At 45.8% G+C, this 15,864-nt stretch overlaps 1 protein-coding gene across 1 annotated transcript in view; it reads left to right on the forward strand.

Annotated features, from left to right (window-relative positions):
* AGBL1 (AGBL carboxypeptidase 1) overlaps window positions 1–15,864 on the forward strand; it is a 371,053-nt gene that overhangs the window by 253,522 nt on the left and 101,667 nt on the right. The window contains exon 22 of the mRNA XM_039493279.1: window positions 14,041–14,204. Coding sequence (XP_039349213.1) covers window positions 14,041–14,204 — 164 coding nt within the window. The remainder of the gene's footprint in view (window positions 1–14,040; window positions 14,205–15,864) is intronic.

Genomic DNA, 15,864 nt, shown 5'->3' on the forward strand with positions numbered 1-15,864 from the left:
TAAAAAGTGGTTTTTATTAAATACAGAAAGTAGGATTTAAGTGGTTCCAAGTAGTAACAGACAGAACAAAGTGAATTACCAAGCAAAATAAAATAAAACACACAAGTCTGAGTCTAATACAGTAAGAAAACTGAATACAGACAAAATCTTACCCTCAGTGGTGTTCCAGTAAGCTTCCTTTTACAGACTTGTCTCCGTCTTGTCTGGGTCCAGCAATCACTAACACCCCCTGTAGTTACTGTCCTTTGTTCCAGTTTCTCTCAGGTATCCTTGGGGGTGGAGGGGCTATCTCTTGAGCCACCTGAAAACAAAATAGAGGGGTTTCCCAGGGGTTTAAATAGACTTTCTCTTGTAGATGGAGACCCCCTCCTCTTTCCTATGCAAAGTCCAGCTCCAAGATGGAGTTTTGGAGTCACATGGGCAAGTCACATGTCCATGCATGACTGAGTTTTTACAGGCAGCAGCCATTGTTTACATGTTACCCTGAAAGTCCTCAGATAGACTTCTTATGTGGATTGGAGCTTTCCAAGATTCATTGTCCTTTAAGTGTTTCTTGATTGGGCACTTAATTTGCACATTCCTTTCTCAAGAAGCTGACCAAATGCCTTACTAACGCTACTTAGAAATCAAGCCAGTACACAGCCAATATTCATAACTTCAAATACAAAAATGACACATGCATATAAATAGGATGAATAGATTCAGTAGATCGTAACCTTTGCAGAGATAGGTTACATGGCATATGCAGCATAACATGTATTCCAGTTATGTCATATATACATTCATAAGCATATCTCCATAAAGCCTTATGGGGTGCACCGTCACACCCACTTCCTGAGTCTCCCAGTTATCACCATCTTCAAAAATTTCTCCCTATAATCTGGTCACTGTACGGACCGCTCTCCATCAGGGGGTCTGTAGGATGCTTTTGGTATGAATTACCTTCTACAGAAGTGAATTTTCATCCAGCGCGAGAGCCCTTCCAAACCATGCTCTAGATTGCAAGCGCAGTTGTACTTGGCATGAGGAAGAAGTTGAAAGGGAAAAAAGATCTCCACTGTTATTCTTGTTTTTCTGTTAAACATGACAAGCAGCAAGAGGGATGAATGGGAGTCTGCACAACAATTCCGAAACCTGTGAGAAGACAACACCACACACTCCTTGCTTGTGATTCCATCCAGCTTCTAGAAAGATTGGGAGAAGCCCATTCTGCTATAGGTCTCTTTTCTTTCTGATCTGAGCTGGGGTGTTGATGATTTTGGTTTTGCCACCTGCCTTTTGCGTGGAAAATGAATGTGTCCTTTGTTGTTTCAGATGCACTAATACAATAGATTGCAGTCATAGTAGCTTCTTGATACTGAACCTTAGTCTGTTGTGAGCAATAGATGGGGAAGTTAGCTTTGATAGTGTAAGTTGAAGAAGACCAAGCAATATTAGTGTTTGTGTTGCAGGCTGAGCAGTCATACATAATTCAGGAGGAAAGGACGAGGTAGCTCTTTGGGTATTGCATCAGGGTAGGAGATAGACTTGTGATGCGTGAACGTTTAAAGTAATGAAGGACGTAATCAGTGGCTGAGAGTTAGAGCTTTAGGTAGCTCCGCACACTTGGAGAACTGTGTTCAGATTGTATTTTAAATTAATTTGTGAAATTGTGTTGAGAAGGTCTCAGTCTAATCTTCTCTGAGTGCTTGTGCACTTTTCAAAATCATCACAGAGTTTGGCATGATTGCCAGTAGCTGCCAGCAGGATGGGGGAACTCTGGATTGAGGTACATTAGCAGAATATATTGGAGGCTCAGGAATGGACAATGGGAAACATGTGCAGTTCCAAACTGATTTTATACTGGTATAGCTCTGGTGTGCAGGATTGGAATAGAAAGGGAATTTACATGTCAGGGTTGAGATGCTATGGCAGAGCAGGTGGCAGACTGGAATGGCATGGGATGTTGAGGCTAAAATTTAGTTACATCTGAAGAAACAGCTCAGGACTCAAGCAAGTTGGCAGAGCTGGTGGGAAGCAGGGCTGGAATAGCAGGGAGTACTGTGAATCAGGACACACTGGCAAAATTATATGGCAGGAGCAAAGGTTTGTGTGCTGCCTGCATATGTTATTTTACACTCAAGCCATCACTGTTAACGATCAGGACTAGATGACATTCCTCTAGGAATTCTGAGGGAACTAATGAACAAAGGATCAGAGCTACTAACAAAAATATGCAATTTATCATTACAAACAGCCAGAGGACTAGGTGGCAGTCAGTATCATAACCTTGTTTAACAAGGTGCTAAGTGTGATTCTTGGCATTTATAGACTTACTTCAGGGGCTGAGAAAACCATTGAAGACAGAGTTTCAGGTGAGTATAATAACATAGGGACAAGGCAACATAGTCTGTGAGGTGAATTTTGATTCCTTGAAAGCGGCAAGGAACTCAGTGGCTGAAAGAGAAGTGGTGACTGAAATGTAATTAGACTTTCATAAGGCTTTTGATATAGCCCCTTGCAAAAGACTATTAAGGAAATTTGGAAACCCTGAGGTGAGAGGTAAAGGAACTTTCATGTATTCCAACCTAGATAAAAGAGAGGAATAAAAAGTAGGAATAAATGGGCAATTCTTAGCATGGTAAGAGGTTAAAAGTGAGGTGACCCCAAGTATTAGTGCTAGGACTGGTGCTGGTCAATATACTTATTAATGACCCAGATGATGGAGAGGTGAATAAGGTAGCAAAATTTGCTGCTGCTGCTGCTACTGAATTATAAAGTAGTGGGGAAGATTGTAAGGCCCTAAAGAAATGATGAAATTGAATAATATGATGGCAGATGAAATGTAGACAAAGGCACATTAGAAGGGCCAATTTAAAGCACCCAGACATGTGGATGGGTTTTGAATTAGCTGTAATCACTGAGGAAAAATAAGTAGCCGTCACCTAGAAAGCTAGATGAAGATGTCTGCTCAGTGTGTAGCAGCAGCAGCAATAAAAAAAAGTGAATTAGATACCAGACTATATGAAGAGAGGGATAGGAATAACACAGCAAATATTATAATGCCGTTATGGATATTAATGTTACTGCCTCTCCTAGAATACTAGGTTTGGACTAGATTAGTTCATCTGGAAAAAGACAAAGCAGAGCTAAAGAAGGTCCAAAGAAGGCAAATGAAAATGTTTAGTGGCCCGGAAGGAGCTTCCGTGTGAGGAGAGATTAGGAAAATTAGGACTGTGTAGCTTGAAAAGGGAAAGAGTAAAGGACAATATGGAAAGGGGCTTTACAGTGTGTGGAAGTAACCCTGAGCCCTGCCTGGGGGGATTTGTCACTGTGCTCTGCATGCTTTGCACTAGTGTAGTTGGCACAGGGGGGCTCCCCAGAATTCCCTGACACAGAACACCCCCACCCAGTGCTGAGCCACTTGTTCTGTCCCATCTCTGCAGAAGCACCAGGGACAAGGGAGGTGCTGAGGGAAGCTGGAGGCAGACTGTTGCCAGGCCGGAGCAAGTAGGAGGAAGTGTGTGTCCTGGGATGGACCTGTACCATGCTGATTCCTCACTGCCGAGGGGCTATGGTGGCATGAATGCAGCTTACGGCATTCATGAGCCTCCCTGACTTGTGCCAGAGCGTGAACCAGCTCCTGCAGGCCACAGATAGGGGTGGCACAAGTCCTCCCCTCAGTCCCTGGCTTAGTAGAATAATAACTTTTACAACCCTCTGGTGTAGTTCTAGGGTTTAGAACAGGAGTCATGACTCTTGGGTTTTATTCCCAGGAGCACCTTACCTGCTGTGTAACCTTGGGCAAGCAGCTTCCCTTCTCCATGTCTCATATACCTGACCTATAAAACGAGGATAATAGTAAACACCTGAGAGGAGGGTTGTGAGACATCACCAGTTACTGTTTGTAAAGTCCTGTGCTGAAAGGTATTGTGGACTGTTATTGCAATGAGATTAAGTGGCATGTAGAAGGCCTTGCAGGTGCTATGCTTTACCTTATAATATAATACAAGGATAAGAGGGCACTCCATGGAATAATTAACCTGTGGAACCCAGCAGTGGATGGCACTATAAAGACAACTAGTTTATTAAGATTAACAAAAAGGATTAGAGATTTATGAATGAAAGTAGCATCTGCACTTACATTAGCTGGAATAAAATTACAAGGACCTTATGTTTCAAGGTATATGGTGATCCCCATCTGGGATCAAGAAGATATTTCACTCCCATGGTGTAATATTGTGGAGTTAGGTACATTTTACATCTTCCTCAGAAGCTCTAGACAGGACATTGTACTACATGGACTATTGGTCTGGTTATTCTGATGTACGCTAAAGTTATTGACACATGGATAATAGTCCTGTCCTACCGCACTGGGGTGCTTTGAAGATAAATACATTAAAGATTGTGTGAAGTGCTCAGATAATATTGTAATGGGGCCCATATGAATACCTATGAATTTCCCAGTCTCCACATGCAGGGGTAATACTAGTTTGCCTAGTACTTATACGGGATCCATGGGGAGGAAGGATGGTCTTTTGGATAAGCCACTGGGCTGGAATGTAGGAGACCTGAATTGAGTGCCAGGCTCTGTCATAGACTTCCCTTGCTGCGTCTCAGTTCTCATCTGTAAAATAAGAATTCTTCTCTGCCTCAGCATGAGGATAAATTCATTAGTGTTTGTGAGGCGTTCACTGACTACAGCGATGGGGGCTGCAGAAGTAACTAGATCAGGCGTCAGCAACCTCTGGCACGCGGCTCGCCAGGGTAAGCACCTTGGTGGGCCGGGCCAGTTTGTTTATTGGCCTGGGACGGCGAACTGCAGCCAGTGGAAGCCGCGATCGGCCGAACCTGCCGACACGGCAGATAAACAAACCTGGCCTAAACAGGTGCTTACCCTGGTGAGCCGCATGTCAGAGGTTGCCGACCCTTGAACTAGATAGGCCGACGTATATGAACCTGAGAAGCACAGGGGTCCTGATTTGGCAGGGTTTTTTCTTTAAGAACACACTGGAAATGTCCAACTATTTGTTCACATTAATTTTTGGAGACTTTCCCTCCAAGTCTCACTACAAAGGGTAGAAGCACTGTCACTTCACCTCCCCTCTTTCTGAGCATACGGAGAAACAGACTGCTCAGTAATAGGAGGCCTTCATGTGCAAATAGTACCACAAAGTTAACCAGCCAACGTGTACAGAGGAAACTTCCTTCTGCTGGAAATGTCTATGGCAATCAGAATCAAATAGGAGCTTGATGCCGCTCCAGGCACTGTCAGATTGAAACAATGCAAACTCCTACAGAGTACTGTTTTGGCCTGGCATAGCACCCATTCAATCCGTTCCACTACTTAGGAAACAGAGCAGCTGCTTACGGGAGAGACAAAGTGAGACAGGGTGAAGGACTGTTCAGGGTGTGTGTGGACTAACACTAACGTAATATGTTAGTGTTAGTACAGGTGCCATCCAAAGCAGTTGATCGACCAAAACACACATCCTAAAAACAGTTCATTGGCATGATATGTGGTATTTAAATGAATGGAAAAGCGAACCAATGCATTGCTTACCTCTGCTGGAAGGTGAGAGCTCCCAGGGAGTGGTACCATCTCAACTCTAAAGACTGTTCCCTCAAAGGGGAGTATTTCCTCCTCTCTATTCTTCTCTGTCTTTCCTCTCCTTAGTGAGCATTAGAAAAGATCTACATTTGGGGAATCTTCCTCATATAGAAACCTACTTCTTCCTGGCCCTTATCAAGAAGGGCCCTTGTAGATCCTGGTTTTCCATTGCCCTGCACCAGGTGCAGTCATTTACAGTAGTGACAAGCAGGGGCGGCTATAGACATTTCGCCGCCCCAAGCAGGGCGGCATGCCGCGGGGGGCGCTCTGTCGGTCGCTGGTCTGGCAGCTCCAGTGGACCTCCCGCAGGCGTGCCTGCGGAGGGTGTGTTGGTCCCGCGCGGCCACCTGCGGGAGGTCCACCGGAGCCGTGGGACCAGTGAACCCTCCGCAGCCATGCCTGCGGGAAGTCCACCGGAGCCGCCTGCCACCCTCCCGGCGACCAGCAGAGCGCCCCCTGCGGCATGCCGCCCCAAGCACGCACTTGGTGTGCTGGGGTCTGGAGCCGCCCCTGGTGACAAGTGGGTGTATAATGCTACTGGCTCAGAATAGTAGCATTTTATACCCATTGCAAGGAGATGCAAATGATGGCACAAGATGTAAGGCGATGGTGAATCAGGACCTACATCCCTGTCCTGAAGAGTTTACGGCCTAAGGACAAGGAACAGACAGAGGAAGAGAGAGTGAACCATCGAAGCAACATGGTCAGTTACAGTTGGAGAAGGTAATATTGGTTCTGTGTTGTTCACTGGTTTGTTCTCATGTATCAGGGCAGCGAGGGCAGGGTGCTACCTGGGAGTAGGTGAAGGAAGGAAAGATGAAGGATATTGAGGGAGGAGGAGAGAAAGGGGAATAAGGAGAGGAAAATTTGGGGAAGGCGGGAAGGTTGGAGAGGAGCATGGAGGGCTCCGGGAGCAAGTCTGAGAGATTGTGGGGATGAGAAAATGGGGCAAATAGCCAGTGGGTGTAGAGGAGTGGAGGAGGAAGTGACGCCAGGCAATCTTAGTTTAGCATTTTCCCCACAGTAAGTCTGGAGAATTCAAAATTCAACTTGCTTAATGTTTGGCTAAAATATTGTCCCCTACTGAATTCCCAGCGTGCCGCTGAACAGATTTAGAAGACAACTCCCCAGGTGGATCCAAGGGGAAGGGGTTGTCCCTCCTTGTTTGCCTTCCTCTCTCCACTTCCTGAGCAATCCTGGCTGTAAAGTACATGGGTTTAACTAGGGAAGCATTCATTTCTTCACAGAAAAATGACTCCAAACAAAAGCACCCCCCAATGCCCTTCATGTCTCTCTCTGTCTCTTTATGTATCCATAGTGTGACAAAGTTCCCCCTCTACCTTGGTGGGTCCTGCGCTTATTGGTGGATTTTGCTAGCCTCCGAGATCTTCCTGTGTTGGATCAGGAGTTGGGAGGTTTTGAGGGGAACCCGAGCTCGCCCTCTACCCCGGGTTCCAGCCCAGGGCCGTATGGACCGCAGCTGTCTAGAGTGCCTCCTGGAACAGCTACATGACAGCTACAATTCCCTGGGCTACTTCCCCATGGCCTCCTCCCAACACCTACTTTGTCCTCACCAAAGGACCTTTCTCCTGGTGTCTGATAACGCTTGTACTACTCAGTCCTCCAGCAGCATGTCCCCTCACTCCCAGATCCTTACGCACATCTCCCTAACTGGAGTGAGAGCCTTTTTATACCAGGTGTCCTGATTAGCCTTAATTAATTCTAGTAACTTACCAATTGGCTACAGGTGCCCTAATTAACCTGCCTGGCTTAATTAGTTCTAAAAAGTTTCTGAGTGTTCTGGAATAGTCCTTGTTATCTTACCCAAGGAAAAGGGACCTACTTAGCCTGGAGCTAATGTATCTACCTTCGACCGCTCTCTTGTAGCCATCCCTGTCACAATAGCTACTGGCCAAATCCTGATGTCCTTGCTCAGCCGTGACACAAGCAGTACTCCCATTGACTTTGTAGGAACTTTTCCTGAGTAACGACCATAAGGTTCAATCCTAGAGAAACAGGCAGTGATGTTACTTCACTTTGTGGCCAATGTCCAAGATAACAATGGCAAACTCCTATAACAATAGGCTAGGCAGATAGGTTCCATGAGTTTTCTCCTTGCTTCCATTCTTCTGTATTGACCACCACTGGCCCCAGCAGCCTCCAGTCCTCTTTTCCATATCTCCCATCCTCCTCTCTTCTGTCTGCCCCCTCCATCCTCCTCTCATCTTTCATTCTAGAAATTACTTTGATCCTCTCTTGCACACCTTTTCCCTGCGTCATTGCCCCTTCCTGCTCACTTAATCTACATATTTATCCTTGAAGTCTTTTGGCCCAAACTCATTGCTTTGTCTGTAATTTCTTCCATTTTGCATGATGTCCCTGCTATTAAATACACAATTGTAGCTATGTCAGGGACTGTGGCACATGAGAAAACTTAGCTTTCTCCTCACTACCACCCAGTCTATAAACGCCAGGTTTCTACAGGTGTGTGCCTGTGTGTTTTCATTTGGGCTGGGGCTATGTGTGTGTGTGTGGAGAGACAGCAATGTTCAGGCATAGTCCAGGCTAACATTAAGGCAGGAGACATCAGACACTGAATGTTTCATTCAGCTCTCTAGCTTATCCACTGCAGCCTTCAGATGGTTTCTATTAGTATTCTGACTGAGAACTCACTGATGGAATTAGTGGGAAACCAGACTGTCAATTTATTTATACCCAGCCTCAGGGCATAACCACTGTGCATGTGTAAAGCCATTGAGATGCAGAGAATGCTCTGTGTGTGTGTGTGTATATATATTGACTGCAGGTGAGTTTATAGCTGAAAGCTGTTGCCCCAAGGGTTGAAGAAGTGGCAGATAGTAGGAGAGAACATCTTCATGGCATTATTGCCCACCAAAGGTCCCTTTTTTCAACTCAGGAGCAGTCATTTTCCCTAAAATCTCCAGTCTACCTATGGGTATGCATGTCTTTTGGCTTTTAATTTTGCTGCACCTTTAGTTTTCCTATGCTAAGTCATCTCCAGTTTAACTCACAAGGTCCTGCAATCCCCTGTGTCGTCAGGTGAACATGGCGAAGCCATGTTGCTTGCAGCTGTGGGAGTGTTTAATGCTGCCTTTTTGCCTCCAGCACTGTAGCTATATCATTAGTCCTGCGAAGCATTGTGAGGGCAGTTTGTCTAATGACGGAAACATTTATTTGTGGATACAGCAATGCTGAATATTAACAAGCATTATTTACCATGAATTACTCGACCAGCTCTGGTTTGGAGATACCAGTTATCATAGTCGTGTCCTGGCCAGATTGTGGCTCAAGTAATTACTGTCCTCCTGCCCCAAATTCCCCTCTGATTGTGAGACAGTACGTGTTGCTGGCTCCCAGTCCAGTTCCTACTGGACACATGTCTGCCTCAGAAGGCCCACCCTGACTTCAAGCATTAACTGACACCCCAGCTCACAGTTTCAGCAGGGGCTGAACTGGTCCATAGAGACATGACTAAGCTTTTCAGCCTCTCGTGATAGCTAAGATCTACTCTACCTCTGGTCAACTGCATAGATTTCTAGATTTTGTGTGTTCTTATGTAAGAAAAGTGGCCCAAAAGCTTGAAATTGAATCTCAGGTGGGGCCTCAGTGCAGCTTTCTACAATGATATGAGAATTTGGAAGAGAGAGTCAAGGAGTCACAAGTGTCTGTGGTTGGCAAAACATGTGCAGCTCCCCTCTGCCCCACAGTGGCCAAGAGACAGCTCCCCTGTCATCCCATAACAGGATATCTGCAGAAGGCAGCACGCTGACAAAGGACCATGTGAACCTAGGAAGTCTGAGGAGGCTCAGTGCTGTGTACTAGAAAGGTAAGGTCTTGGAAGCCCCAGCCTGAAGGACACCTTGAACAAAAATGCAGCAAGACATGGTTGCCTAGTTCACTAACCTGTAATACTGTGGTAACCAGACCACATTCTGTCACTGGGTCCTCAGCCAGTGCATTTCAGTGCACTATGGCCAGTGTCTCCTACCAGCCACTTACCAGACCTAGGCACTTCTTTTGCATTCTTCCTCTGCCTTCTGCATTTCATACAGCAGGTATGTGTATGGATGCAGAGATCTACCTCAGCAGTTCCTGGCACTGCTGGCAGGAGCCATCAAGGACATTAGTTTTATATCTCAGTTCTGTCAACACCTCTACTTCCTACTGTAGTCATGGTACACCCTTTCAGCAGTGGGTGGGGTTGGAAGGGGAGGGAGGGGACAGTGAGGGGAGAGAATTATGTGATCTAGCTGAGTTAAAAAATAAAAGTCTCTCTGTGTTTGAAGTGAATAAAGTGTGTTAACAAGTAATCCTCTAGCTGAGATTTCCAGCTGTTACTCCTGAGCTGTCTGATATCAAAGCAATATGGGACTATGGTACGGCAGCTAACTTCAGTGCATGAGCAATTACCGCCTGATGTTTCTCAGGTATATTACAGTTTTATTATTATTATTTCTCCGCTCATAGTTTCTTAAGGCCTCTTCATATCCTGAATAAAACTCTGGGGAATCATAAAGCCACAGGCAGAGCTTTAGCACAGTCGCTGCTTGGCATCTCTGGGATTGATAAGTATTTAGTGTGTTGCCTTGATCTCGGAAGCAGGGCCTTGTGATACACCCCAAAGGAAGCCTCAAGATGTTCTCTGTGTATTCTGCACCTGAGAGAAGCCCTTGTCACTGTATAAATGTCAGATTTCTGCTTCTGCTCTCTCTGCTTGAGCCAGGCACCTCCATCCTTTTTACTTGGACATAATCAAAAACTGTCAAAAATTATTTTAGAATAAAATAAATAATACATTTAAAAACTTGTTCAGAGGCACCAAGCACTATCACTGCCTTGTGTTTATAACCCTTGTCTCCTGTGCCTTATCTCTCTGGTTTCTTACTATTATTAATTATTTGTATTGCCATTGAATGCAAAGCTCTATTGCAGGGATCGGCAACCTTTGGCAAGTGGCCTGTCGGGGAACTCCACTGGTGGGCCGGGATGATTTGTTTACCTGCAGCGTCCTCAGGTTTGGCCGATCACAGCTCCCACTGGCCATGGATCACGGTTCCAGGCCAATGGGGGCTGCGGGAAGCGGCGCGGGCTGAGGAATGTGCTGGCTGCCCTTCCCGCAGCTCCCATTGGCCTGGAATGGCGAACCACGGCCAGTGGGAGCTGTGATCGGCCAAACCTGCGGATGCTGCAGGTAAACAAACCGTCCTGACCTGCCAGCGGATTTCCCTCATGAGCTGCATGCCAAAGGTTGCCAATTTCTGCCATAGCTCATTATACCTACACATTTAGTCCCTACCCTGAAGAGTTTACTGTCTAAGAGATTTGCCCAAGGTTTTATAGCAGGTTACTGGGAGAATGGGGAGTGGAACCCAGCTTATCAGACTCTCAGTGCACAGGCTGCTTTGTCTTTGCATGTTACATTACTGCGTTATTTCAGTCGGGCAGGTATTTCTTCTTTTTCTTTGTCTCTTGTGCCTGGTGTATTTTTGAGTGCTGTATTATTTTATTTTATTATTGACGATGATAATAATTGCAAATTTGTAGTTTTGTCTCAGAAGGAAGGAGCAAGAATTTCAATGTATTTACCATGAAAAGCTGCATTTGCCAGGGCAGCTTTAATCCCAAGTGACATTTGCACATACTGTACCTGCCAAACTATAAGTGGTGGTTTTCTCATAGTCCTGACTGGCCTTGTGGGCCTGACAAACTTGGCAAAAGTGTTTGCAAGAAGTGCAGTAGTTTATGTGAGAAATCTCTCCTTACTTCCATCTAGCAGGCACTCTTAGCTCAGAAATAATCACAGCTCGCACTTACTGAGGGCTGCTCAGTCCCCCAGGGTCCTGAAGTGCTTTACAAATCTGACAGAATCTATACAGGGAGAGAGCCCATGAGATCAGAGCTCTGCCTCCTCTAATGGATTAATGGAACTTTCGTGGCTCTGTTACCCCTAAGACGTTCAGTAATAATACGTAGTAAATATCCAAGTCCAGAAATAAAGGCTGTATTGGAAAGGAACTCACACCATTCACACAGCTGTTCTCGGGAATGTAAGTGGGGGCTTTTGACCGTTACTAAGGAAACGATCTTTGGTAGCTCGTATCAGAGGTGGGGGGGCTACAGAGAGGTTTTGTGCTAAGGAGACCCATAGGATTGATACTGGCAGAAACAGCAAATGTTCAGTGATTGATTCTGCTCCCCCCTCCCCGGGTGGAGTCAATAAATGCCAAAGTTGAAGGGGAGTTTACAGACACTTTCTCACTCTTGTATATCTGGGTTTCATTCTGTCCAGCCCTTACACAGCATACATGGAACTCCCATTGGTTTCATTAAGAATTACATGCAGCAGGAGAATCAGGCCCCTGATTTGTTTCATTTTAGTTGCACATTTTTTGAGGGAAACAAACAAACAAAATATCTAGAAATGGTTCAGAATTTGGTTTCTTCTAGGATCAGAACCTAAAAGTTTGCATACTGTATTCAAGCATTACAGTCCATTTAGACCCATAAAGCTACAATGGAAATGTCACCGGAACTGGCTTTCTTGTGAGGCTTCTGGCCTTTTCTGCTTCTGGTTGGATTGGGACGCTCATGACAGCCTCCCTGAGAGCTGTAAGCACAAAGATGCCTTTTAAAATAAAAAATACAAGGTGTGGGGAAGGGGAGAGTCATCTGAATGGTTCAGTTCAGGGTTAATATGAGTCAATTCTAGTTCTATCTAGATCATTGGCTTTCCCAGGGGAGTAGTGGAGACAAAAAAGTCTAACTTGTTTTAAGACTGAGCTTGATAAATTTATGGAGGGATGGTATGATGACATTGCCGACAATGGCACATGGCAGGGATCGGCGACCTTTGACATGTGGCCCTTCAGGGAAAGCCCCTAGTGGGCTGGGCCAGTTTGTTTACCTGCTGCATGCCCAGGTTTGGCCGATCGCAGGTCCCACTGCCTGCAGTTCGCCATCCCAGGCCAATGGGGGCTGTGGGAAGCAGCGCAGGCCGAGGCATGTGCTGGCCACGGGTCTGAGTTACTACAGAGAATTCTTTCCCAGGTGTCTGGCTGGCGGGTCTCGCCCACCTGTTCAGCATCTAACTGACTGCTTTATTTGGGGTGGGGAAGGAATTTTCCCCCAGATCAGATTGACAGACCTGGGCGGGTGGGGGTTCCTTTTCCTCTGCAGCATTGGGTACAGGTCTCTTGCTGGTTTGAACTAAAATAAATGGTGGATTCTCTGTAACTTGAAATCTTGAAGTCAAAATTTGAGAACTTCAGTAATTCAGCCAGAGGTTATGGGCCTATTACAGGAGTGGGTGGGTGAGGTTCCGTGGTCTAAAATATGCAGGAGGTCAGACTAAATAATCACGATGGGCCTTTCGGGCCTTAAAGTCTTTGAATCCATGAGACCCTATTTAGGCCCTGACTCAGCCAGGTACTTCAGGATGTGCCTTACTAAGCATCAGAGATGTACCATGGAAAACCTTTGTGAATTGGCCTCTATATGCAAGCTTGACCAGGACTCCTTTGATACTGGACCATCAGCTAGGGTTGCGCAAGAGGAGCCGTTCCACCTTATTCAAAGTCAGAGAGACTTGACAAGGTACCAGATTAGAGATGGGTCTGACTCAAACCCTGATCTGCACTACTTACCAGATCCAGAGCCTCCCAGACTTCGCAGAGGTTTGCAATCCAAACCAGGAACCACATCCCCATATTTCATAACAGGCAGGACTCCCCTGAATTTTGGGGTGTTGAAAATCCAGCTCCACAGTTTGCAACCTCAGCCTGCCTCTGCCAGGGAGACACCAGTGTTTAGTAGAAGGGGAAGCTCCTCAGAGGTGTTTGTTATTTTGTAATTACTTTGTTATTGATTTTTGTAAACTATTCGTAACTTGTTAAAGATCTTTTCCCCCTCCTTCCTTTTTATCTCTGCCACTGCTGACAGCTTACAGTGGCACAGCCCATTTGCTTTCCCATGGCTCAAGGAGACAACTCTTGCTTTAACAGAGAGGAAGTGTGGTCTAATGTTCTGAGTGCAGGACTGGGCGTGGAGCCAGGAACTCATGAATACTTGTCTTACAGTGACTCACTCTGCAGCCATAGACAAGTCCTTTGAACTTTCTGCCTCAGTTTCCCCATCTGTAACACAGAGGCCAGGGGACCCTGTTAATGACTGTAAATCTTGCTGCACACAAAAAAATGTATATGGAGCAAGTGCAAAGTAAAAATAGGTGTTTGCAATCTTTGACCAATGGAGTGAGCACGTGGGTTCAACATTTTGGAGTGTTGTCTGGTTCCTTTCATTGTCCTACCTCTAGACTTTCCTACCCGGAGGAATACTCCAGAGAGCAGTAGCCTATATGAGATAGTGACTCTTCTACCCTGAGCTGAGTGATTCCAGACTCATCACTCTAGGCTTCTGTTTTTTACCGACAGGGCCTGCAGGTTGGAATGCGAGAGCTGGAGGAAATGGGAGCCAAGTTCTGCCTGGGACTCCTCATCCTGCAGCTCAAGTCCTTGCCCTGCAGCAAGAAGCTGATGGCTCAGGCAGCAGCCCTGCTGGATCCGGAGGAGGAGATTGCAGACCGTTGGGCACAAAGGTCAGAGTGAGAGCATTACTAGAGAGTCCTCCTCTGGAGGGGTGTTGGCAGGGAATAGTCTTAGTTCCACATTTACAGCACCAGCCTCAGCCACAGGCTGAGATGCTCATTATTAATGAGGAGACAACTAATTCCTAAAGAAACCCATGGTGGAGGCAGCAGTCTGTGAGGTTAGCAGTGCTGCCCTGACCTGCACCCTTCCGACTGGGTAAATCAGGTAGAGAAGGAGATGGTCCTCTCAGACTTTCCACTCACTTTCCCTTCTGTTCCATTCATCGTAGTGACATCGCCCCGAAGGATTCTCTGTCTGGGGTGGGTCTCACAAATCCTCTTCCTAGCTGTTCGAGGAAGGGACACTCTCCCCATCAGAATCTGTTTCCATCACCAATAAAAGGCTCCCTGAAGAGTCTCCCACAAGGAAATAATTCTCTGCGAGCTGCAGGGAAGGGACTGAGTATACTGCAAATTCAGAAAGGAGCATGTCAGCCAGCATTAGAAATTCTAGGCTTGATTCTGGAAGGGGCAAAGAGCTCACAACTCCGCACCTCAAAGAATTGGACACTCTTAGAGAGTCAGCTTGTGGGTCTGTGACCCACACAGTGAAACCTTGACCCTACTGATTATTTTGGAGAAGCTTCTCTTCTTAAAGTGCTAAATTCTGCTCTGACTATCTTGGGTGCAATTCCATTGCACTCGATGTCAGCGGGGTTGCTTCAGTGTAAGTGAGAGGAGAGTTTGACTTGGATGTATGTCAGAGTACAAAGAACATAAACTCAGGTGTCTGAGGAGATAGGGAGATTTCTATGCAGCATCACCATTCTCACTTGCCAGTGACATGTGCATGGATCAAACTAATGTTTTTCAAAAAGTGATGGAAAAAGAAAACCCAGTGACTGATACGAGTCAACGCTACCCCTACGGGTCTTTCATCAACAGATTCTTTCGCTCTCACCAGTGAAAAAGGCAAGTTGTGTAGTAGAAATACCCCAGTAATTTATAGTGGATTTCCAGTCTTCCCCTTCAGGGATACTTAACTGCCATTAGTACCACCTGTTCTCCATGCTGGAGACCGTATTTACAACCTTGTTCATCATTTTTAATGTTTATGGAGGGAGGAATGAAAAAGTCTAAAAAATAGAGATGCTCCTTTGGATTAGTCATGCTCACTCGTACATGTGAACATGAAGCAATTACTGTGTATCCCAAACACTGACTGTGCCGCGAACAGCCCTCCGACAAGCAATCAGCGTGTCATTAGAGAGAACCGCTCAAGCCTGGCCAGACAGACAGATTCCAGGCATTAATCAAACCCTGACTTTGGAACTGGAGCTGCATAAGCCTTTGAGATACAATAACTTCTCAAACGGGGAGGAAAAAAATCCAAACACCTACTGAAGCTGGGCAATGAAATAAAGCCAGTAGGTCAGGTGGAACTGGTTAGGCCAGAACTGATCCTGGCCTTTTTGCCTACAATTAAGTGGAATCTTTTTTAGATGAAAAGATTTGAAATTCTGTTATTTTATTTGCTTGGTTTTATTGTGATGTTCATTCACCTCAGCCCTTTACAGTCTTGGATGAGAATGGAACTGGGTGTACCAAAATAATAGGAAGCATACTTATTCACACACAGTTGTTTCTTTTTTAGCCATGTGCAGTTGGG

The sequence above is a fragment of the Mauremys reevesii genome, linkage group 10 (assembly GCF_016161935.1).
Source record: "Mauremys reevesii isolate NIE-2019 linkage group 10, ASM1616193v1, whole genome shotgun sequence".
NCBI classification, from domain to species: domain Eukaryota; kingdom Metazoa; phylum Chordata; order Testudines; family Geoemydidae; genus Mauremys; species Mauremys reevesii.